The sequence below is a fragment of the Mytilus edulis genome, chromosome 5 (assembly GCF_963676685.1).
Source record: "Mytilus edulis chromosome 5, xbMytEdul2.2, whole genome shotgun sequence".
Classification (NCBI taxonomy): domain Eukaryota; kingdom Metazoa; phylum Mollusca; class Bivalvia; order Mytilida; family Mytilidae; genus Mytilus; species Mytilus edulis.
In genome coordinates this window covers 83716993-83742617 of record NC_092348.1, presented here as the reverse complement: position 1 = coordinate 83742617, position 25625 = coordinate 83716993, and the positions used below count along the sequence as shown (strand labels likewise).

The 25625-nt window shown below is 32.0% G+C and overlaps 1 protein-coding gene across 7 annotated transcripts in view; it reads left to right on the top strand.

Annotated features, from left to right (window-relative positions):
* LOC139524654 (multidrug and toxin extrusion protein 1-like) overlaps positions 1 to 25625 on the top strand; it is a 41071-nt gene that overhangs the window by 2254 nt on the left and 13192 nt on the right. For 3 of the 7 annotated variants that reach the window (XR_011664828.1, XM_071319622.1, XM_071319620.1), the window contains exons 1-7: positions 3913 to 4027; positions 16088 to 16206; positions 16823 to 16924; positions 17742 to 17810; positions 22590 to 22638; positions 24074 to 24173; positions 25381 to 25423. Coding sequence is in view for 6 of the 7 variants with exons in the window: in XM_071319622.1 (XP_071175723.1) it covers positions 16090 to 16206; positions 16823 to 16924; positions 17742 to 17810; positions 22590 to 22638; positions 24074 to 24173; positions 25381 to 25423 (480 nt within the window). In the remaining variant the exon portion in view is untranslated. Of the gene's footprint in view, positions 1 to 3902; positions 4028 to 16087; positions 16207 to 16822; positions 16925 to 17741; positions 17811 to 22589; positions 22639 to 24073; positions 24174 to 25380; positions 25424 to 25625 lie in introns of those variants that run through there. The other 4 variants (XM_071319624.1, XM_071319625.1, XM_071319621.1 and 1 more) reach the window with 4 other exon arrangements.

Genomic DNA, 25625 nt, shown 5'->3' with positions numbered 1-25625 from the left:
CAAAAGGTTGTTTTCATATTAAATTGTTCTCACGGAAAGTTTCTTTCAAGAAACAATTTCTCTTCATTCTCTGGTGTATACCCTGGATTTTTTTTTCGTTATCCATGTTTCTATTTTCCTTTAAGTTTTCGGAGTTGTTGGTTTATTGTTTGTACTTCTGTGTTCCGGGTTTGTCGTTTGTTCATTTATTGTCCTATACTTTATGACTATAGTCTGAGCGTTGATATTCATTTGTAAACGTGGTTTTGCAATGTCGCATGTCCACCGATGTCCAGAATTGTGCGAGAAATATATTTTAAGAACAAACGATGCTACTCAGTGGACACAAACAAAATTGCCCTTTCTGCATGGATAATTGAAATTGATATCAAAGAATACAAAACAGTTTGTTTTATTGTAAATAAAATTAGATACCTGACATGGTTTGAATTAAAGTAAGGACACATATTTCTGTTAAATATTAAGTTATTTTGAGCAAAAGATATTCAAACTATCTATTTTTTTTTAACAAACACCAAAAACAAAACAAAATCAAATCAAAGCTTAGACTTTCTATTTACTTTGATTGAAATCTAAATTTTCTATAGGCACAAATAACTGGAATGATTTTTTGAGAATTTACAAAAGTAAGATAAATATTTGTACTAAAAATGAGACAGTGTACAAAATTTAGTAATCAACCACTTGATTTATGTAGGTCAATTTACTATTTTATGACAGTTTTTGCAAAAATAAAATAAAAATCAAGATAAAGGCAAAAGGCCAACTTAGCTCCATCTGTCACCCCAATAGTCTCCATAATAATAGCCATATCTTTGGTTGTTATAATTGCAAGGTTTTTTGGAACTCTTCGTCGATGGTTGACAGTTAATTATTTCTTCACATGACCGCTTAATGTTTGATGCGAGACGGGCAACACCTTGATCTGTTAAATGGAAGCCGTCGTCTTTTATAAACCTGTCAATAGGTTTTCCTCTTGTTGCTAGGTTGTCGTTGTCGCATAGAGAGACGAAATTGTATTTTATAAAATGATTCCTCACAAGGGCATTGACTAAGTGCACTTGGTTGTTATAAGTGTCTTTGTCTTTTTAACAGTGGCAAGCGAGATTACAACTTTGCAAGAAGGCCACTTTTTATTGGTAGTTTGAATAATGTCATCCAATTAATTTTGTGACACAATTATCTGCGGAGTTATCCTTTATACTGTTTGTCAATGAATGTAATACAATAACATTAGGTACTGGAGATAATTTCAGTTCCTGTATAGTTTTTGCTGTGTCTTCTAAGTGAAAAGCTGTGTATTTAGTTGTGAAGAAATTCTTGGATAAGAAATTTGTGTTTAAACGACTTGTATTAGAGGTCCCCACAATAATGACTCTAGGTTTTTGATTGATATCTGATTTTGGTTTTGGTTTATTCACCGAATCAAGGTTCTTGTTTTTAGGAATTGTATCCACCTTATTTGGGGATTTATTTACATCCTTAGCTTTTGATGTAGTAGCTACATTTTGGAAATTATCATTGGAATCATAGCTTCTTTGAGGTAGTGGTTGCATTTTTATGGATATAATTGCGTCTTGTTGTTTGTCAATTGTTTCTCTAAGCGCCTTCGCTGTCCCTTCAAGCCGTTCTATTTCTTCATTCTTACTTTTAATGATATAACGGAGGTGGTCAATTTCAGCTTGACAGTCGTTCTGAGTTCCACTGAGTTTGACTTGAAGATTTTGATTATCTTGTCTGAGATGAGTTATTTCAGATTTTGACATTTCTAACTTTAATTCGTAGTCTGATCTTAAATATTGTATGCTGTTGTTCAAGGTTTCTATCTTTAATCGTGAAGCATCAATCCTACTCTTTAATTTACCATTTTCTGTTTCTAAACTTGTTTGTCACTTTTTGTCTAATGTAACATTAACCTGCTTGTTTTGATTTTCAGTCAAACATTGCTTTAGCATGATTGTTTGATCTTCTAATGCTGTTGTGTGAGTTTTTATTACTACAGAAAGTTTTTCATTAACATTCTTTATTAATAATGTTTCATTTTGTCAATAGCTTTGACACAGTTGTCTTCTAGGATATAAATTGAGTCGGGTGACTGACTGTATTAAAGTGTTTAATGTTGATTCATTCACTTGTGTTGACTGTTCTAATGTTTTAAGTAATTGAGATTCCTTCACATTTGTTGTATCTGAAGATTTTATTTTGTCAGAGTTTTTGACAATTTTGTTTTGTACTGTTTTCAATACAGTTTCCTCTTGATCAATATTAACATTGTTATTTGGGTCATTTGTGTCCTTGCTTGAGAATTGTTGATCAATAACATTTTGTTGACACATTTGAGCAATAAAGGAAAATCATTAGCTACAAATGACTGATAGGCATTTCCCTGAACTTCAATTAAACCAGTAGTAGGATATATGGTGATCATTAACTGGGTTAGATTTTCGTTTGCTGAACTGTCCTAATTTTTTGACACTTCAGTCGTAATTTTTTTGAGTTGTAATTTACTGGTTGGCCGCCAGGAAGCAGGCTCTGTTGACCATTTTACATCATAGGAATCTTGTATGCCTAAGTATTCATAATAAAATAACCACATTGCCCGAATCCAAGGGTGTATACGTTGTGTGGAGGTTTTGAATGCAACCATTCGAGCACTGCTTTCATATATCGATGTGTCTTGTTGTTCAAACATACATTTTTGGCCTTTTTTCCTGAACAGGAATTTAGAACTAATGGAACACATGATTTGGGATAGTTTTCGTATGTTTCTTCTTCATTATTCAACCATTTTACATTGTTTTGATTTAGAAATTCTTCGAACGATGACATGTTTGATTTTTCAGAGAAGAATTAAGCGGCATGATATTTAAAGCAGTATGGACAATTTTATTTTAAAATCCTAATACAAGACGACGGCTAACTTGGTAAGGGCACTGTGCAAATCGTAAATACCAATGTAGGCTACTAATTTTCCGCCACTTGTTTCATTTTCAATTCGTATTTATTGATGGTAAAGTCTACGAGATGTAATGCTTTTAATACGTTTTAAAATACTTAACATCGTTCTTCTGTATTGTAATCGGTGAAAAAGGGCTTAGTATAGTGAGTGATTTCATCAATGTTTACATTAAAATAAAGGGTATCCAAGTTTATATGTCCAGTTCCCGGGTTTCCTTATCGGTTGTTGTCCATACCTCATTGTCCCAATAGGTTTCTTTTTCGTTTTCTTTTCATTTTATAAGAAAAATACAAATACTCTAACAACCCAACAAGATACACCACATCACTAATCATGGTTCAAAGCAATAAAGAAGGAACAAAGAAAAAACAATGAAAGAATAAGAATAAGAATAAGAATTTTATTAGTATAAAATCCAAACAATAGGATTGTTACTAAATTATACAACAAAAACAAACAAACAGACAGTGGCATATTAAATACAAAACGATATTCATTAAACACTACAAACATGTAGCATTGAAAGAAAAACAAAAACATAGATTATTAGTATTAATTATAATACTATTTTTGACAGCATGCCTCCTCTTTAAAAGCATTTCCCCAACCTATCTAAGATCCATGAATGTCCATCTTTTAAGGCCGTTTGTAGATTTTGTTTTGTGTTGATGGGTTACTATCTTATTGACATTTATCCAACATGTGTTTAAAAGAAGCAGTCGAACAGACGTTTGCATGACCTTATCAAATATTAAAAAAACCTTAGGTTTATCATCTCCTGCTATTTATTTCAATACTCTATGCTTTTAAATCATTTATTTTTAATTTATTCCTCTGTTTTTCTTGCTTGTAAACATGTGTTATACTACATACAACATGCCTATGTAGACAAATAATCAAAACGAAAAGATGTTAATTCTTTCTGTTTCCGTTTTCCGTTTCCGCCGTTTAGCAACACATATTTGGGAAGACGAAGTGACATTTTATTCACCAAAAGTTAATCCGTAATCTTGATCTTTATCAAATTTCTTTTTTGATTGGATTCTTATTGCCAACTGATTAAATCAGGTAATTCAATTAAATGTATTTGAATTCTCAAGTGTGAACACTTTAATGACATGTTATTTGGCTTGATTGGTGATTACGACAAGTGTCAAAGTTAGATTAATCTAAGTATCGGTTATTGTATAGAAAGGTATATAATATGAAACTTAGAGCGAGGGGCTTGCCCCCGAGCTCTTAGTTTCATATTATATACTTTTCGTATAACATATTTAAAAATCTCACAATTTCATTTAATTCATGGACAGATATATATATATCTGACAACGAAATTTGTTTTACATGCACACGTATAAAAATTGCGGTTTTTATCAAACACAATCATAGGTTTGGACGTAGTTTTCAATTTAGACTTCAACAAGTCAATAAGGGTACAATATCACCATTAAATAACTATAAAATGAACAAATATTAGATATTTCGGATAACAGATATCCTTCTTCGGCAATAGCACGATGTAAAATGAATCATGTCAATATATTCAAATTGAGACACTATCAAAATCTTTTTATACAATTTAAAGCAATATAAGCTTTAAAATCACGTTTTTTTTTGTTCATGAATTTTAAACAAGAATCTTATTAAATGTGTATTTAAAAACGTAATTTTACTCGTTAAACGATCTAAAATATCTTCTTTTTGAAGTTTTAAGCGAAAATGTTCGACTTGAGTCGTTTGTCTTCCCGACATATATAATTTTCATTGAAAACGGTCAGTATGCAGTGACCTCTTAGATGACCTCTTTCTTTAATCCATTGCGCATGCGTGATATCTCCGGCGCACGTGGAATGTCTGACATCAATGTTTTGAAGCGAGGGAGAAAGCCAACATTGACTGATTCCGCTAAAAAAAGACGACGTACAGCAGTAAATGCAAAATGTAACAAGAATAGAATATATCTTGGTACCCAGTATGATCGCTGGAGTGAGCTAAAATGTGCTCTTCGTTTGCAATCACACGCTGAAGTGGCGAAGATTTTGCTGGATAGGTAAGTTTCTCGTGGTCTTGTTTATATTTACATTTCATTGTTATTAGCATCTTAATCGCAATTTTGTGATTAGTATTGAATAAAAAAATAAATCAGGGGACAGAAGCAATTATTTAATTCTAGAGAAACCCGTAACGGACACACAGACGCTGGTAAAAATTTCCAAACACGGCGCAAAGATTAAAAAGATATGCCAAATAAAAATAGTTATTTGCGATGTGAACTGGCACAACTCTAAATTTCCAAAGGTTATGACAGTTTAGATGTGATAACTGCATGGAGGCCAGTCCTCAAACAAAAATTAATAAGGTAAAATAATTGAACGTGGCTACGTACTTATGCATCCATCCCAAATGAATGGAGCCCTAGTTATTTAAACTGGTAATTTAAAAAAGTCTTCAAACTGTAAAGCCAGTACGGAGCCGAAGTTACTGAAAACAAGTGATGACAGGAAAATGAGTGACTCATTCTATGTTCCTCGGGGGAACATGTCCTCAACTTTCTTATCCAAAATCTTTCCCGAGCGACTCTGTCGACCATCGATCAACCCTCGTTGTGGTCTATGATTGTGATGGTAAGGTTTTTGAGATCAGCTTGGGCGTGCCCAGGTGATCTCAAATGACGACTAACGGGTAGGTCGGGCTTGAAAGTGTAGTCACTTCGATGACCATTCATGCGTTTGTTGAATGGCTGCTCTGTCTCTCCAACATACTGCATACCACATCGAGAGCAGCCATTCAACAAGTGTTACACGGACCGTAAACAACCACATGCAGTCTACTGAAACTTTTCAGAAAAGTTAGACTTTTCGAACAGTAAGGGAAATGGACTAATATTATCTAAGAGACCGGTTAGACAAGAAGATATATTTTAAGGTAAGATTGAAATAATTGTAACCTGTTTAAATTGTTCTATCTTTTCTATGATTTTCATTAAGGTTTCCATTTGTGTTAGGCTGTCTCTCTGAGTGTTCTTGATAAACGGTATTGCTTAAACTGAATGTCCTTAACCAAAGCATCAAAGGCTGATAATTCGAAGCAAGCCAATCGAAAATTTAATGAACGCCATTAGGAATTTGGTGCGAAAGACATTTTACATTCAATAAATATTCCTCATTGGATTTCATTCACTTGTCTTTATGCGAATATATGTAATGGCCTATGCATATATTTTTTTAACCTTAAAAACGTTAGCTGATTTTTAAAAAGAGTGCGTAGATACCTAGATGACATTCGAAACTCTTAAGTTGAATAAGAAATGAAAGCATCATTGTCTCAAAATGTTTTTTTTATCCTACCCTTATTGTCAATTTCTGAATATGATGCAGACATTATGTATGGCAATTTATATTTAAAGTTCAATGGGATTACAAAAAAGAAATAAATTTCCATTGTATCTTTATCAGATATCAAAAAGTAAAAACAAACTGTGAATTTTCTCTTTTTTTTTTTAAATTCTTGGGATTTTTTTTGTTCCATTTTTCATTATGAAGCAAAACGACTGGAGTGGCATTTTCTCAGTCGAGGAAACTATGCGTATTTTTTTAAAACTTTATTGTTCCGATCTGATGATAGAAAGGAATGATAAATATTTATACAAATTTTGTCGAGTAAAAATTCTTGCAAAAGCAGTAAATGAAAACGACAGAGAATATGTCATTGATATAAATCCAGAGCCATATTTCATGATTATCTTTCTAAATAATTGTCAAAATGTATCCTATGATATTCAAAAAATTCTGAAAATCGAATCAGACTGAATAATATATCTTGACATTAACAGTTTCTTATAATTATTTTGTGTTCAAGACATAATTTATAAATGTGATTAAAATTTAAAAAAAAAATGTTATAAGATATTGTCTCCGCATGTACAATATACACCTACACGCATTCTATCTTTTATAATAAAGTAAAATACATCCAATTTTTTTGCGGCATCAAATCGTGTGGTTTTAAAATACAATAGTTGAATAAAATGAATTCAGAGTGACATTTTTACCGCTTGAAAATTTGCCTGTAACTGCAATTTAGTAAATAAAAAAAAAACAGCGGAGTATGTAACTGCCTTTTATTGACACATTTATGGAGTCTTAGTTGAAATGTTATGTGAATATTCATAACTTCAGAATTATATAAGATACTCAATAGCAAAGCAACGGAAAAGAAATGAAAAATGACACGGTTAAAATTCAATTCACCTACATATTGGGTTCAACTTTAACTGTATGAACGTTATGTGTCAGTGGGACTGTAATTTAATAACAATTAAAATCATGCTGCGAACAATTAAACCTTGAATATATGTTAGTGTCTTTCATTGTCATTTTAACAGAATTGAAGTTGTCGTGTGATTGAGAATACAATGATACATTTTAAACGATACCATTGTATTTCTTTTTATTGAGAAACGTGGTGTTAATAGTATTGCAACGGAGTCTATTTAACCTGAAGTTGTTGTGCATCCTTTCTCTTGTTCTAGTGATTCCACCTAAACATTTGGCAAGGTTCCTTGTCATTATTAATCTAAACATCAATTAATTTTTTTTATGATGACCACTTTTAAGGAAAGTTATGAAAGTAATGTTTTCATAATTCCATGCAACGTGGATCAGGTGTGGATTGTTGTTAAAGTGAGAGGTTTAGCGGTATAAAACCAGGTTAAATCCATCATTTTCTGCCTTTGAAAATGCCTGTACCAAGTCAGGAACATGACTGTTGTTGTTCATTTGTTTGATGTATTTTATCATTTGATTTTGCCATGTGATTATTGACTTTCTGATTGAATTTTCTTCGGAGTTCATTATTTTTGTAATTTTACATTTTTTTAAACCATTTATCAGTAAGTATATGGCTTAACTAAGTCTCTTTCCAAGTGACCTCTCCAACTTTTAACTTTTTAACTATCGAGACGCAGAAAAAGGACAATTTTATCGTTTTAGACTACCTCATACATCTTAAAGTATCATTTATCAACACCTTAAGAAACACAATCCAATTATTAAATATTTAACAGTTCAACCTTTAGAAAAAATAAATCAGCAACATGGGGAATCTCATTAAAAACTTGTACGGTCAGGTTAAATAATTGAATCAAATTGGATTAATTAATAAGGCAACAATAGTATACCACTGTTCGAAAATGATAAATCGATTGAAGGGAAACAAATCCGGGATGCAAACTAAAACTGTGGGAAGTACATACACTATCAGAGGAAAACAATGAAACAACAGAAAACTGAAGTGAACAAAAAAAAAACACATAGAGAAACAAACTATATGATAAAAACTGCCATTTTCCTGACTTGGTACAATACATTTTAAGCAAAAATGTTGAGTTGAACCTGGTTGAACAGATGTTTATCCGCTCGGTCTTAATGGTGATATAATGAAAATCAATAATATATCAACAACAGAATATGTTTACACTTTTGAGATAGCTTCTAAAGATTTACGTAAAAATCGTTCTCATGGATGTAGAATGAATCGCAATAAGAGACATTTTTTACAACCAGTAGAAATATTTCGGACGTAGTTACTTCGTCTTCAACAACAACAGACTTTTGATATTTTTATTCTAAACTGTTTCAAAAAATTGATCGCCCTGAACACGGCCGACACTCGGCTAACCGAGAGATAGGTCGGTTAATCTATATTGAGTATGCGGCTATATCGGCGGTTGGTCTGTTAATCGGGTTGGTTATACGTCTGTTAAGAGTAAAACGCACAATTTTAATATTAAAATCTATTTAATATACAGATTTTAGGTACATTATAAGAATCAAATCAAAAAAAGAAAAGTGTCTGACAAAATGATATATATCATAGAACATTTTCCAACTGTAAAAACATTTCATAGTCTGCGCAGTTTTCAGTAAAACTAAAAGGCGTCGCGCAAGTATGTAGTATTTATGCTTATACGCATAGCAATTTTTGTAATGAAAGGCGAAAAAAACAATTTTAGATATCATTTAAAGGACACAAAATCGTACTTTGGTTCTAAAATATAAATTGAAATTAGTAAATATTTCATAATTGTAATATAACGTGAGTAATACCACGTTTTAGTGAACATTATTGGAATAAAGTCTGTTAATGGGTTGGACAATTGAAATTGTGTCAGTTAAGAGTTATTTAGCCACGACAATAGTTGTGCTACCTTTATATTTTCCCTTTGAAAAAGTTAAGAATGAGATGCTCTTGAGTAATAAAAAAAAATGACAATACGCTGCAACAGTATCCTTCTAGTAAAACATTTTTATTTTGACTTCCTTTGCAATTTATTAAGGGGTGTGTCACTTCAATATATGGATATGGATTGCCTGCTGATATGCCTGAATCTATTATTAACGTTTTCTTCAGCCTTAATTTTTGTTTCTGTTCAAAGTAGCACGTTCTCAAATCCGTCCGAAATTGTCTTTCTAATACAACACAGGGTACATATAACGTGTTGTCGTTCTCATATGCACATGATATTTGTCACTGGACGTTAAACTCTAAATCGTCAACATCATCCGATTGGTTCTTTTCTTCTATTACTGAATCATCTGTTGTTTACAAATCAGTCTAAAGAAGTAAATGGAAAGGAGCGAATGCAGCTACATTTGGTTATCTTAAGTTTTAATTCATTTTATTCCGTTTAGTTCCTTTCTACATAAGTGCAGAGGAGAACTGCAGTTGTCCGCATGTAAACTTTTAGCATTTATTACCAATATGAGTACATAGCAATCCGTTACTGTTTCAACACCCAGTGGTGTTTCATGTCTTTATTCTCAAACAGTTATTCTTTTTTTCTATCTTTTTTATTAATGCATCACTTCCTACGGTCCTTATCTATTATTCTATATATTCTGTGTTTCCGACATCCAGATTCTCGTGTATACAATGAGGGTGCGGATTGGGGGTGTTGTTTATTTCTATATTCTTTAAATTGTCTGTTACTTTTCTCTACATTTTATTTTATCTTGCTCATTATTATTTCTTTATTCTTTATATATTCTAGCATCCCAATATATTTTACTTACTGATGTTTAGTTACATTACGACGTTAATCTCTGATTTATATACTGGTTAATACCAATTTAGATACAAATTAGTGTCATTCGTGACAACCTAAACAGAATCCACATGATATATGCGACCATTCTTGGATGAAATCAATATGTATAGATTATAACATGCCCTTTTCTATATTAGCCCTGGTATCATCCCGAGACTCCCATATCGGCCTCGAGGCTTTAGCCGAGGGCCGATACGGGTCGAGGGATGATACCAGGGCAAATATGGAAAAACATGTTATAATCTTTAAGCTATTTATCACATATTTAAGTGTTGCAGAAAAGAGGGGAAAAAAGTTCAATTATAACAATTTAATGAAACATAACAGGTAAATCTTAAAAGTTTATCCGTATCCGTAACAAATATGTAATAAGATATAAATAACACATAGCTGAGAGGGTGATAGAGCAGATTGGGTCCCGAGAAAACATTGTCAACCGCGGCGAAGCCAAGGTTGACAATGTCTTTTCGAGGGATACCGGCTATGTGATATTTGATTTATTGTAATGAATGTCCTATCATCATTTTCTTTAACAGATGAGTTTTATTATAAAGTATTTTCTATGTAGTCACGTTCTTGACAGCGTAACGGGTATTTGAAAAATCATCAGAAGTGAAGTAAATAGACAATAGTTGTGCATTGACTTGACATATAAACGATACAAGGATTAGGCCCGAAACGGGAAAAAAGCTCTGCTATCAAGAAAAAAATATTTTCAATTGTTATTTTGTTATTGTTATTTATTTTATTTAAATTTTGGGTAAATACCCCTTTCAAAAGGCCTCATATCTGGCTTAGAAATATACATCACAATGAACATGATGAAATGTACATCACCAGTTGAAACCCATCGATGGTGAACGAATGCGTTTAATATCAACAATAAGCATAACACACAATGTTTTATAGGTTTTAAAGTAAAAATATTAACAAGTGAAATACGTTTTTCCAACAATTGTAAAAGAAATAAGTTTGAGTCGTTCCACGCTTCGTTGTATAGTAAATTAGAACTTTAAGCATTGTCTATAAAATAACTTGATGTAGATTCAATTCATTGTCGTTTAAACTGTCGATTTTTGATTGGTCTAGCCGAGAGGGTGACATTCCAAAAAATTGTCACCCGCTCAGCCATGTGATAGAGTAAATTAACACCTTCGTACTAGGCAATCAAAATATGGCATTTTAACATGATGTATAATAATACTTTAATATTACACTTTTTTATATCAGTTTTCAATATTCATGGCCTGAATTCATTGTTCATGTCAGTGTTTCCGTATATATTATGTTTCATTGCTCATGTGTTGTTTCCGTATATTTTAGCCACTCGTCTTGAGCCTACCCATTTGATCCGATAACACCCCATACATCAATAAAATTATACTTTTATTGCCATTCATAACTCTTAACAGACCAATTAACAGACCGGGTTTTATACATTCGACCCATTAACAGACCAGGTTTTAAATAAAGATTGATTTATGTCACCAAAATACAGATTTTTGTGTAGATTTTTCACACAATGATATCAATTTGGTTGACAAACATAATGCCTGTCTTTGTTCGATGTTCAAAATATCGCATGCAAGTAAATTCAACCAACGTGTCTTTTTGTGTACATTTTGTGTGTGTAAAATGTGTATAAATTTATTGATGAGTAACACGCCTTTTCATTTTACAGATCGTACATCGAAGCTAGAAAAATAATAATTACACCACTGGATTCAGTACATTGAATTGTTTTGTTAGACATGAATAATTTTTATGATAAACATATATTTAAAAAGTTATACAATGAAACATGCAGAATTTCCAATGATTTCCTCGATAACACCTGATTAACAGACTTTAGCCAACCCGATTAACAGACCCACTGCCGATATAGCCACATACTCAATATAGATTAACCGACCAATCTCTCGGTTAGCCGAGTGTCGGCCGTGCTGAAGATCACACATATTTTTAAAATCAAATATGTTAAAACAGGTTTGGATATTACTAGTATAAAATAATGCCGTTATTCTTTATGACTATCATGATCATGCTTAAAAGAAACACGTCCTTGTTATTTTGAAAATACTGAACGGCTCCTATTTGTTATGTGTATAAACTATACCCGGAAATATGTTTATCAGTTACAATTACCCCACATTACTAAATTGCAGTAATTCCAAATACATTTATGGTCTAAGTTCCTGAATATAAAACTTTGAATGTTCGAAAAACTAAGGATTTTCTTATCCCAGGAATAGATTACCTTAGCCGTATTTGGCACCACTTTTTGGAATTTTGGATCCTCAATGCTCTTCAACTTCGTACTTGTTTGGCTTTATAACTAAACATTTTGATATGAGCGTCACTGATGAGTCTTATGTAGACAAAACGCGCGTCTGGCGTACTAAATTATAATCCTGGTACCTTTGATAACTATTCCAATGTAATTACATGATACCTTAATATTGTCCGGGACCAAGATTAGCGATCATTTTTTAGAAAAGGACCTAAATATCCTCCTCCGTCATTTATTAATTGAAATGAGTCTCGTAACATCAACCACGAGTCATTCCATACTTACTGTAATACAAAAAGAGTTTATATTAGTATTTAACATTTCAGAGATCATTTTATTCCTATTTAACAAGCATAATAATCCTTTACAGTTCAAACATAAGCTAAAAAAAAAACACAGCAAGGAATTTGGCTTAGTAGAGGCTGATAAAGCTGCCAACAATATCATTATTGTAAAACGTATATTTTATATTGAGATACTGCACAAAGAAATTACAAATTCACCAACCTTTCAACTGGCACAAGTTTTGGAAAATGACATCGTTTAAACATAAACGTTTTTCTACTTCTTTACAAATGAACATACTATCCTGATAGTTCCAATTATGTACTGGCTTCCGAAGCTTCATCAACCGCTTACAAATATAGATTTATTTCATCTTCAATCTATTGTTCCACTATTAAACTGTCTTTAGCGTCACAGATGATTCTTTTGTAGACGAAGCATGCATCTGGCGCTAACACATAATGTCAATTCTGGTATTGAAGTCATAATACTTTGCTCAGTGCTCGGAGCACAAAAATCGTGCTCGAAACATGAAATTCACCATTTTGATTGGTTAATTTTCGAGTACGAGTACAAAAAACTTACTTGAAAGTTTTATGACCGCAAGGCCTGGTATCTATGATAAGTCATTTTTCTACTTACTACTTTACTCGGAATCTTTTATTGTTAATATATTGTATTGGTTTTTGAGATTGTTATATGTTAAACGGCTTTCGTTCAAGAAATTTGTATGTGATGGTTAGTTGTATCTTTGGAAATCTTACCATCTTATTTTTATCATAGTTATCTCTGCTAAGTTTTTGTTTTAACGGGAAAATTGCTATCTAGGGTTAATCGTTTAAGGTGTCCCAGAGTTTAAAATAAATCTACATTATTCGGTTCATAATATTAACAACAGAACTCCATTCTGAAATTGAAACTACATGTAGTAACATGACTATATAGAATTTCATTTATCAAGACTTTTACATTTTCATCTGAAAACAATTTGTTTTTAGTCTTGTACTTGTATTTTCAATACTATTATAGGCTTTAGTTATTTTGATGGTTTCATCATTTTTGTTCATTTGTTTGCCTATTTTAATACTTTTATTTCACATATACATGTATGAATAAGAGAACTGAACCATGTCGAAAATTTTCAAACCGTCAAAAACGTAGAGGGAAATTGTAGATTTTAGATCATTATAGCATTTTACAAGATCTAGTTTTTGTGTGCTAAGTACATTGGCAATATATAATATGACTTATAACCCTGCTTTTTACTAGACTGGCACACTGTTCATTGGCAATTTATGAAATGGATTGATTGTTTTTTCTTTACATCCAGTAGCAAATTTTTTATGCATGATCATTACCAGAACACATACATTTAAAATATAATAGGGTAGGGTGAATCTTCTTCCTTCAAACTGATATCTTGTGAACTTAAGCTTTAAAAAGAACCGACTCAGTGTGCCAGTCTAGTACACAGCAAGGTTTAAAGTCATATTACATTTCATGTAATCGTCCTGAATATTCATCAAATTTGCACTGTATATCATTAACTATCATCATTTATTTCACCGTTATACTATACAGTTATACAGTGAAGTGTTTTTCTTCTTCTGGTTTATATAACGTCCTAAATTTTCACTGTTTACAATAGGGCAGGTGATTTTTTTTCAACCAAAGACTTGCGATTGTTGGGATATATTCAACGGTAAAGAATATTAAATCGAATGTGCCTTTTGGGATATACAATATGTGACGGTAAATATTATTGGATAAACTAATATTTAGTCCTGATGGGGTTTTGAGCTTATCATTCTGTATACGCATCGTTCCATAAAAGAAGACTGAATATTGACTCTTAATGATTTCATTTGCTTTTGTCGTTGGGTTTGCTGTCGTATTAATATATACCTTTATCTCCTTTTATTATAAACAAAATGATTTGGGTATAGAATTATTGACATCTCTGGATCTCTCCCGGTTCATAGTATACCCTTGGCTTGGGTGCGTTTGTATAGAATATGATAGTCGTTTGATGTGTTTTATCCATCAATTTAATGTACCACTAAGATTCACAAAATATAACAATGGGCATTTTGTCATTAGACATGGTCCATTAAATTTTATAATTATTAATATCTGATATCTTTCGATTTCCATTGAATAAAGGTTTGTAAAGAGGCTTGGTTGTTGTCTTTTTGACATCTTTCATATTTTATATGTATTTCAGTCAGCAGTGAAAAACATTTCTTAAATGTAACATTATTGTCTAAAATTTCTTAACAAAATATAAGAATCTAAACATATTTGAATTGATTGAGTGCTGATTCTGCTTGTCATTCAATGGCAAATATTCATCAGTATGATATGGTAAAAACTTGATTCGAATCATAATTGGATGCAGTTTGACGACACTCTGTTTAAATAAGCAAAAAGCAACCGTTGTTTGTGATAATTTCATATTTTGTTCTTTCATCTGTTATCAAAGGTTTAGTAACACAATGAGTAATTGAAATAAAAGATTGAAGATTCAATGTTTTATTATAGTCTCACCACATACATACATTAAATGAGATTCACATACATAAATATAAAACATTATAACATTTGCATAGTATGCACCAATCTTATCATTATTCATGAGAAACCTTTAAAACACAATATATACGTATAGACATATTTTTACACATTTACATTACAAATGCAAGGAATCCATTTATACTGAATGAAAGTGAAAAATTTGTCCTTTAAGAATAAGTGAAATAAGTGAAATAAAATACTATTTCTTATCTAGAAAATATTGTTGCAGGTTTTTGGAGCTATAGCAGCAATATTGTCATTATTGTCATTGTTAAAAAGAAATATAAATGTTTCGCTATCTGATAATAGGAAATGTATAGCTTCATATATCATGATTTGTCTTAAATCTACATAAAACTGACCTTTATTGGACTTCTACCTGTCAATTCCAAGGTGACAATATAAACAAAGGATTATAGTTTATAAAAAAGTATAAATTGATAAAACAAACAAAAAAACTATTAAATATGCATCTTTTAATTGTCAATATATTTTTCACACATAATGATTGAATGGTAATGACTGATGTACCCATATTTTGACTATTTTATTTATTGTGTCTGTTTAGTTTACGCATCAATGTAAATATGGCGGAATTTGATTAGAATGTCATCAAAGTGAGAGGGTTAGCGCTATAAAACTAAGTTTAATCCACCATTTTCTACATTTGAAAATGCCTGTTCCAAGTCAGGAATATGACAGTTCTTGTCCATTCGTTTTTAACGTTTTGTTATTTGATTTTGCCATGTGATTATGGACTTTCCGAATTGATTTACCTCTAAGTTCAGTATTTTTGTGATCTTAATTTATGATAGTAATATCATAATGACTATATTAATTTGTAGGATAAAAAATATGTTTATTCTTGTAGTTATGGGTTGTATAAATAAGTCTACGTTGGTCGACTTATTTGCTGGAGTAAAAATGAAAATATTTCCAAATGGATACAGGATCGAGCTAAAGGAATTACTACAGTTAGCTTGGCCGATTGTAAGTAAAACAATAGGAAACCAATATGCTGCAGAGCAGACCCCCGAAATCTTTTTCTTTTGCCTAAAACAATGGCCTCTTTGATTGAGTCAATTTAATAGAGTGTCAAACAAAAAAGAATTGAAAGATTGATTGATGAATTGATTGAGTGCTGATTCTGCTTGTCATTCAATGGCAAATATTCATCAGTATCATATGGTAAAAACTTGATTCGAATCATAATTTGATGCAGTTTTACGACACTCTGTTTAAATAAGCGAAAAGCAATATAATGAGTAATACATTAGCTAAATTTCGAATTGGGGACATCCGTGGCCAAATGGTCTAAGTACCCGAAATATTTTTTTACCAGCCAGTCAACACTGAGTTTTTAAGTTCGAATCCTGTACTTTGCAGGTGCACTCGACTACAAACCTGATTGACTAGGGTTGTAAGTTTTCCTACCGAAAGTCGTTGTTCTCTCCAGGCACTCTGGCTTCCTATGCCAATATAAACTGACTGATAGTGGCATTAAAACACAATCAAAGCAATCAACCATTTTCGAATTTAATATTGAATAATCAACTATGCTAGCATAGACTAACAGCTGATAATGGAATTTTGTTTCAAATTTCAGACCATAGAGACCCTTTTACAGTACTTAATATTGTCAGTAAGTTTGTTGTTTTGTGGTCATCTTGGAAAAGAAGCTTTAGATGGGGTTCAATTAGCTATCACAGTAAGAATATACTTTTAACAATTGGTACTGATAATTCACACATTATTGGAATGATATCTCATAATAATAGCTATCAAAGGTACCAGGCTTATAATTTACTTCGCAAGACGCGTGTTTCGTCTATTTAAGACTCATCAGTGACGCTCAGATCAAAATAGTTCTAAATCCAAACAAGTAAAAAGTTTAAGAGCATTGAGGACCTAAAATAAGGTGGATCATAATATGGACCATAATATGTCATTTGATTACTTTAGCCAAATCGGGAATCAATATTTTATCGAACAGTGTTGATACTCACATTTATTTTTTTGGAAGTCTACCTTCATTGTAGATGCGATGCATTATCTCTAAAATAACTTTAATTACAATAATCCGTTGTAAGTTCTTTTTTTATATTTCAATCCCTTTTAAAAAGAAGGCATAATATTAAAACATCTAACTTCTACATCATGTGTGAAATAAATTAAATAAATTGCCTATCAATAATAAGGACAATAGTGAGTACGACAGCCATGTGATAGGAATATTAAAATATGAACATTCGAAGCAGTAAAGCTTCTTACCTTCTGATCTTTCCGGAGCACCAGATTAATTCCTATTTTTTGTGGAATTGATACTGGTAAGTTTTTAGATATATATCGTTTCTGTTTTTCTCGTTATATAGTAGTACTTGAGCAAAATATATTAATACTTGATCAAAATATAGTAATACTTTCATCGTTACAGAGTAGTATGTTCAGCGTTACACAGTTGTACTTTTAGCGATAAAGAGTTATATTTTGCAGCTTATACTTTCATTGAGTTTTATAAATTGCAGACTATAAATGTAGTTGGTTCATCTGTGATCATTGGTTTATGTACGGCATTCGATACCTTATTCTCACAGGTATGTTACATGATAAATTATTAAATTCCTTGTTCATTGTCTTTCGAAGGGAAAATTCATTGTGATTGTAGATGCAAACATACGCAGTATCTTGCAGATCACGTGCTAACCATATTTAAGAATAGAACGTACCACTTTTAGGACAATAACATGTTATATCCAATACAAGAATAATCCATATTCAAGAGAATTTATTTGTTTCCACTGCATGGTGATTTTTGATAGCGAAATCAACATTTGATTTGTTTAAACTATCCCACGTGATGTCGAACACAACTCCATATTCCCTTTTAAGTATACTAGTCCCATCTGATATCGGGATTGCCTTGTGCAAAGTTTCCGCAATTAATGTTTTAAAACGTTTCAATCGTGTTTTTTTTTAAAAAGAAGGTATAGTAATTTCTTTTAAATAACTATTTCAGATCTTATAACAAACATAAATGATCAATAATTAATTTTTGATCGGTACTGATTATCATATATATGTTGTTTTTAGAAAATAATTATGTAAATTCATATCTTGTAAAAATAAAATTTAGAATGGAAATGGGGAATGTGTCGAAGAGACAACAACCGGACCATAGAACAGACAATTTATGTTTAGAAGTAAACAAAAAGTATAGGCATGAAATAAAACAGTCTTTTCCCTTGGCTTAGGGAGATATGATAATTTGTTCACCCTCGCATAGATATTTCCCATGGGCGATACTCTCGTTAAATATGATTTTTTTGGGGTGAACAAATCTTCATATCTCCCTATAATATTTAATACAAGCATATACAATTTTCAAGACGATAACATACCATATTCAAGGTGATAACATACCACATTCAAGGCGATATCATACCATATTCAAGACGATGACATAACACAATCAAGACGACGACATAACACAATCAAGGCAATTACATACCTTATTCAAGAAAATAACATATGTTCAATACAAAAACCTACATATTCAAGACGATAACATACCATAGTCATGACGATAACCTTTCCTATTCAAGGCGATAACCTATCCTATTCAAGGCGATAACCTATCCTATTCAAGACGATAACCCAACCTTTTCAAGGCGATAACCTATCCTATTCAAGACGATAACCTATCCTATTCAAGACGATAACATAACACAATCAAGGCAATAACATACCATAGTGTAGGCGATGACATACCACATACTGTGGATTCATTTATTTTCGTGGGTATCAATTTTCGTGGATAGAGAAAAAAAGACGTTTCGTGGTATACGTAAATTCGTGGATTGCTGATTACAACACCAAAAAATTAGATACGTAATTCGTGGATTTCCTTTTGATTTAGGAGATCAAATAACCTCCTTGGTTTGATTAATAATAAAACAAAACAAAAAAGAAGGAATTCATTGAATTGTCAAAATCCTCGCTTGGTCATTCTAGGTTAAAGTGCTCATTGATAACTTCGATTACAATAATGGACAGAGACAACTAATTAATTGTTTATTTTACAATTTATAAATTCTTGTCTGAATTCTATAAGGCATTCAAAACTTTATGATTGAAAGCTCATTTCCCTAATCACGATATAATAAACAGTGATATAAGTATAAGGTGTGAAAATAAATGTTCCTGTCATAAACAATATTACCTACGGGCAATATCTCCGTACTTAATCCTATTGATTTTTAATCACTGGTAAACCAAACTATTACACGGTAATTAACAACTTGCAGTTTTAATCAATTTTAAAAAGTAAATTATCACTGATATTCGATAAATTTATTATAGATTTAATCAAATACTTGTATCATCTTTCAATAAAAAACACGTGTTATGTTACAATGTTAATCGCTAGTCAACACTATACTAGAACTGCCTAACATAACCGGAAATAAACATCCGACTCCCTACACATTTCTCGGGATTATTCTTCGTTGAATTCTTAAATTCGTGGTTCGCTGTGACCCACGAAACCCACGAAAATTGGTATACCACGAATAAAAATGAATCCACAGTATAAGACAAAAATATAACAAATCAAGGCAACAACTTCTATATTCAAGACGATAACATACCACAATCAAGGCAATAATAAACCGTATTCAAGACGATCACATACCACAATCAAGGTAATAGTTATCAAAGGTACCAGGATTCTAATTTAATACGCCGGACGCCCGTTTCGTCTACATAAGACTCATCAGTCATGCTCGGATGAAAATAGTTGTAAAGCCAAACAAGTACAAAATTGAAGAGTATTGAGGACCCGAAATTCCAAAAAATTGTGCCAAGTACGGCTAAGGTAATCTATTCCTGGGATATGAAAATCCTTAGTTTTGTAACAGGAAATTTATAAAAATGACCACATAATTGATATTCATGTCAACACCGAAAAGCTGACTACAGGGCTGGTGATACCTTCGGGGACGAAACGTTCACCAGCAGTGGCATCGACCCAGTGGTGTAAATAGTTATCAAAGGTACCAGGATTCAATTTAATACGCCAATAACAAATCATATTCAAGACGAGATCGTAATAAGATATAAACTAGACAATAATCGTAGCCAAGACGAGAACATACCATATTCAAGACAACAAAACACAATCAAGACAAAATCTGAATGTGATGAGAACTTCACATTGTTATCTTCTTCGTCGGGTCTTTTAAAGATTGACCATAACGGTTACAGTTGCAAAAGACGTTAAAGATTTCATTTCTCTGCACTCGAGCAAAACAGTCGAAATGTTTGATATTGAAAACTTTAGAAATGAGAATTGAGGAATATTAACCCTTTAACATTCAAGGATTTTTTACCTTTTCTTCCCGAATAAAGGATATCTGTTTTCAATCAATTGCACATTTCGATAAAAAGCTCACTCAAAGGACAAGTTAGACTCATCTGATAGATAATTGACCAAGGTTTCAGGAAAACTTGATTTAAGGAAAATAATTTCTTACGTTGGTCACGTGATATCCCTCAAAAGTCACGTGACATGCTGAATTAAAGTGACAAAAATGTACAATTCAAGCGGAAAAGCGGTTTTACAGACATTTAGTGACAAAAATAGAACATAGTTTTAGTGTTAAATTAATGCAAGAAGACTTTCGGAAACGTTATCGGTGAAAACTTTATACAGAAAGATGCAAAACTTGTCTGATTGGTAGAAATATCAAGACTCGAAACACCGAAAAATAGTGGATTTTTTTGAGAATTTTTGTCATAGTCAAATAAATGGCCCAAGTTTATGTTAAAGATGTTCTATTCATAACTGCTTACAGAATAAGCCTTTAGGATATAATTTTGAGTAAATATTGAATGAAAATCTGGTATTTTTGAGTGCCCAGGCTAAGAATGTAACAAAAACAGAGAGAGGGGAAAAAAAGGGGGGGGGGAATCTTCTTTTTGATGTAAATCATGTATTTCAGTTGTCTTAATTGAAATTGAAAGTAAAGTAAAGTTAAGTTAAGTTACATTTAATATAGGAATTAATTTAAGTTAAGTTAAGTTAAGTTACATTTAATATAGGAATTAATTTTTTCATCCTCCGGCAGTGAGGTTTGAACCCGCGTTAAGTTACATTTAATATAGGAATTAATTTTTTCATCCTCCGGCAGTGAGGTTTGAACCCGCAATCATCCGGGTGTTAGACTGTGCATCTTTCCACTGAGCCACAGAAACCATTGGAAAACTTATGAAATTTAAGCATATAAGTCACCTTCTCTGTAAGACTAGAAATTAATGTTGGGAGAACATAATCAAACTTCGTTTTCTTAAGAAGTTATTTTTTAAAAATTATTATTTTTTGAAGCAAATTTGTAAGAAAGTTATTCAGAAATGTTCGTTTTTTCGTCTATATGTCACTATTTCTATACCTTAGCGATACGATATCCAACACCCTCATAACCAGACACTAAAGAAACAAAGATTTGTTATTGCTATTTCGACTTGGCTAACAATTTTTAACACATTTTGGATGTTCTCATCTCTTTTGCTATAAAAACTGACAAAACAAAACATGAAAATTCCTTGTAATTTGAGTTTGTTTCAGTGTTGATACTCTATGAATCAGATTTTTTGTATGTGTATGAGTTTTACTTACAGTTTTGATAGTATTCTTGTAAATGATCACGGCACAGTTATCAAAATTGTCATTTTAAAACAAAAAACAGCAACAATTTGTCTTGTGACATTTTGTGAAAATATTCTATTTAAAAATAGAAATAAAACAGTTTTCCCCCCAAAAAATCTTGTCAATATAGGGCAAATTGACATGATGCATTGCATTTTGTTGGTTTCAGACACCAAAAATCAAGTTGGTGGTATACTGATCTTCAATTTGAGCCCACAACCACATATGTACGTTAAAAATTGTCAACGATACAAAACTTCATGCAAACTACTCCGCCACAAATTCTGCTTATCGGTCAAATTGACCGGTAGGAACGTTAAAGGGTTAATCTTAACTCTGCTGGATCAAACTGAGAATCAATAAACATTTTTCTTGAACCTAGACGAATACAAAGCGTCTTACGGAGAATTTAGTATTTGGTTTATGAATAGAAAATGAAGTTTAATTGATACGTGTTTTGATAAAATTATCTTCGGAAACAATGAAACCTTGAACTGAAAAAAAAAAATCACTGGAAACGAAATCAACAAAACTAACTTATGAAAATGAATGAAAACATCACGCATGAGTACTGTTCTCCCAATCATATACTTAATAAATCAGATGCTTATTGATTAATGATTTTCTGTTTCCGAAAATGACATGAAAAATAATTCAAATTCTTTTACAGACATTTGGAAGTAACAACAAGAATAATATTGGTCTCATTCTACAACGAGGCAAGTTTACCATGATTTAGAGAGCGAAATATTTTAATGTGAGGCCACGGTGGCCAAGTGTCTAAGTAGTTATACTTTTGTAATCACAAGTCAGTCAACACTGAGGTTGTGAGTTTGAACCCTGCATGTGCGGATGCACTTGACTAGGATGGTCAGTTTTCCTGTTGAAGGTCAGTGGTTTTCTCCGGGCATTCCAGCTTCTCCAACCAATTAAAACTGACCGCCACGAAATAGACAAAATGTGGTTCATAAGAGTGGCGTTCAAACTCCAAGAAACAGTCAATATGTGTTCTTGAATTTGGTTTTCTTGGTCACGGTATTTAGACAAGCGCAGCTTTAAATGCTTATTTTTTAATGTGCATATATCTTTCCCTAAATGTAAATTGACGAAATTAATGAACATCGAACAGATGGAAAACAACAGTCATTAATCCTGTCTTGGTGCATCGCGTCCTTATGTAGAAAATGATGGATTAAACCGAGTTCATAGCTAGCTGAAATTCTCGCTTATTCCATTTTATTGTCAACAATGTGTTAAAAAAAAATCCAGGACACAATAGATTAATATGTTACAAATTGGGATACAACAGACAAAGTTGTGTTGTAATCTTAATAATTATAACACCACACAAATATTCCAATAACAATGGCTAAAAAAGAGTTAACACTTTGCTCAATTCCCATTGGTCCTTAGTAATACATCAATGCAGTTTCTATATTTCAAAAGCACAGTTAAATATAAAATTTATAATGATGAATGGTTTCGTTATCTAGGGACTGTCGAGCTCAAACAATTTACGCAATTCATTTTTCTAGCATGATGTTATATTTTTCAAAACACGTATGGTATAAACGAGGTTTCTTATAAAAGCTTATCATAGATTGTCATTGTGTTCGCCATACGCGCGTTTCATCTACAAAAAGACTCCTTTCTGACGCTAAAATCACAGAAAACACGAAGTTGAACAACATTTAGAACCCAAAATTCCTAAACATCTTGCCTAAAACAGCTAAGGTATTATGTTCCTGTGGTAGAACCTCCTAAGTATTTCGAAAAATACAAAGTAAATTTATAAGTACATGTATGACCATATCAATAGTGATTCATGTTAACACTTATAAAAGGTAATCGGCTAATATTTTGATACGTGTTTCGTCTACATATGACTCATCAGTGACGTTCATATCAAAATAGTTAGAAAACCAAACGAGTATAACGTTGAAAGGCATTAAGCATGTCAGCACATATATGCCGAACATTGGGCTTGTAATACCCTAGGGGAGAACAATACCACCAACAGTGTCATCGACCCAGTGATTCTTAATTAACTCATCATAGCTACCAAGATTGAAATTTTCTCAATAGATGAGCTTTTCGTCTACAAAAAGACCTTAATGCAGAATCAAACTTAATTTGAAACTACTATATTTGCAGGTATTCTTATCATGCTATTGGCCTGCATACCAATATTTGCAGTCTTTGTTAATACAGAATATTTATTGATCCTGGTAGGCCAAAATAGTGAAGTAGCGAGGTATGTATGGGTATTATAAATTCATTGATCGTTGCCAATGTACATAAAAAGAGGTGTGACGACGTTAATTTTTAAAATACTTCAGATATAAAACATCATTTTTTTTTATCAGTTCTGTGATATACAGTGGAATCATTTTTATTCGTTGGATACCAACTTTCATTGATTTTGTTGTACAGGTGAACCACGAATTTAATGTGTAACGAATTACAAATTTTCTATAGTCTTGTATGCGCGTCTGGCGTATAAAATTATAATCCTGGTACTTTTGATAACTATTTACACCACTGGGTCGATGCCACTGCTGGTGGACGTTTCGTCCCCGAGGGTATCACCAGCCCAGTAGTCAGCACTTCGGTGTTGACATGAATGTCAATTATATGGTCATTTTTATAAATTTTCTGTTTACAAAACTTTGAATTTTTCGAAAAACTAAGGATTTTCTTACCCCAGGAGTAGATTACCTTAGCCGTATTTGGCACATTTGTTTGGAATTTCGGGTCCTCAATGCTCTTCAACTTTGTATTTGTTTGGCTTTTTAACTATTTTGATTTGAGCGTCACTGATGAGTCTTATGTAGACGAAACGCGCGTCTGGCGTATAAAATTATAATCCTGGTACTTTTGATAACTATATGCAAACTAAGGCAAAACCATGAAATTAAATACCCACAACAATGGTAGTTTTCATAATACACGAAAATTGGTACCCACGAAAATAACGGAAAAAACAAAAGTATGTCCTGAAATGCATGGAAGATGAAGATATATGTTAACATTTTTTACATCCATATAACGCTAAAAACTAAGGTAAACAAACTGAGGAAATTGAATGAACTCACGAAGAAGCGACACTGGATGCGTTAACATGATAAACGTCCGGTAGTATTTCGTGCTGCACGAGCATTCAACATTTATACTCCGTCAAAAATTGTCACAATCGTAAATAAGACACAGTTGGTTAAAAAAAAGATCCGATGTATTCAAAATATTAAAGATCGCGAAAAATATTTGAAAGTGAGTGGAAAGTCTTACACACAACCCTGTTAATGAGGTTTTTATAGTGTGATTATGAACGAGAGGCGCGTACCATTTGATAAATGTAAATGCAAAACGATCATCCACAACACATTTACATGTCGCCAGTATTTCAAAGGTAATTATTTAAAACAAAAAAGGTGACAGATTCCATACTTTATTTTTTTCAGACTCAGTGGTCAGTACGTAATAATAGTAATTGCCGGATTTCCAGTAAGTAAAAACATTAATAGAAAAGTATCTTTTACTTTAAGTAGATTTCTTATTTCACTGTTATTACCAATTCACCAAGGAAACTCTGTATATGTATATGGGTGCTGATTTGTTTTTTCTTCAATATTCGCTAGTGACTATACCTGATCATTATTCCAGTATTATGATAATACCCAGATATTCAAATATTAACATAGAGATG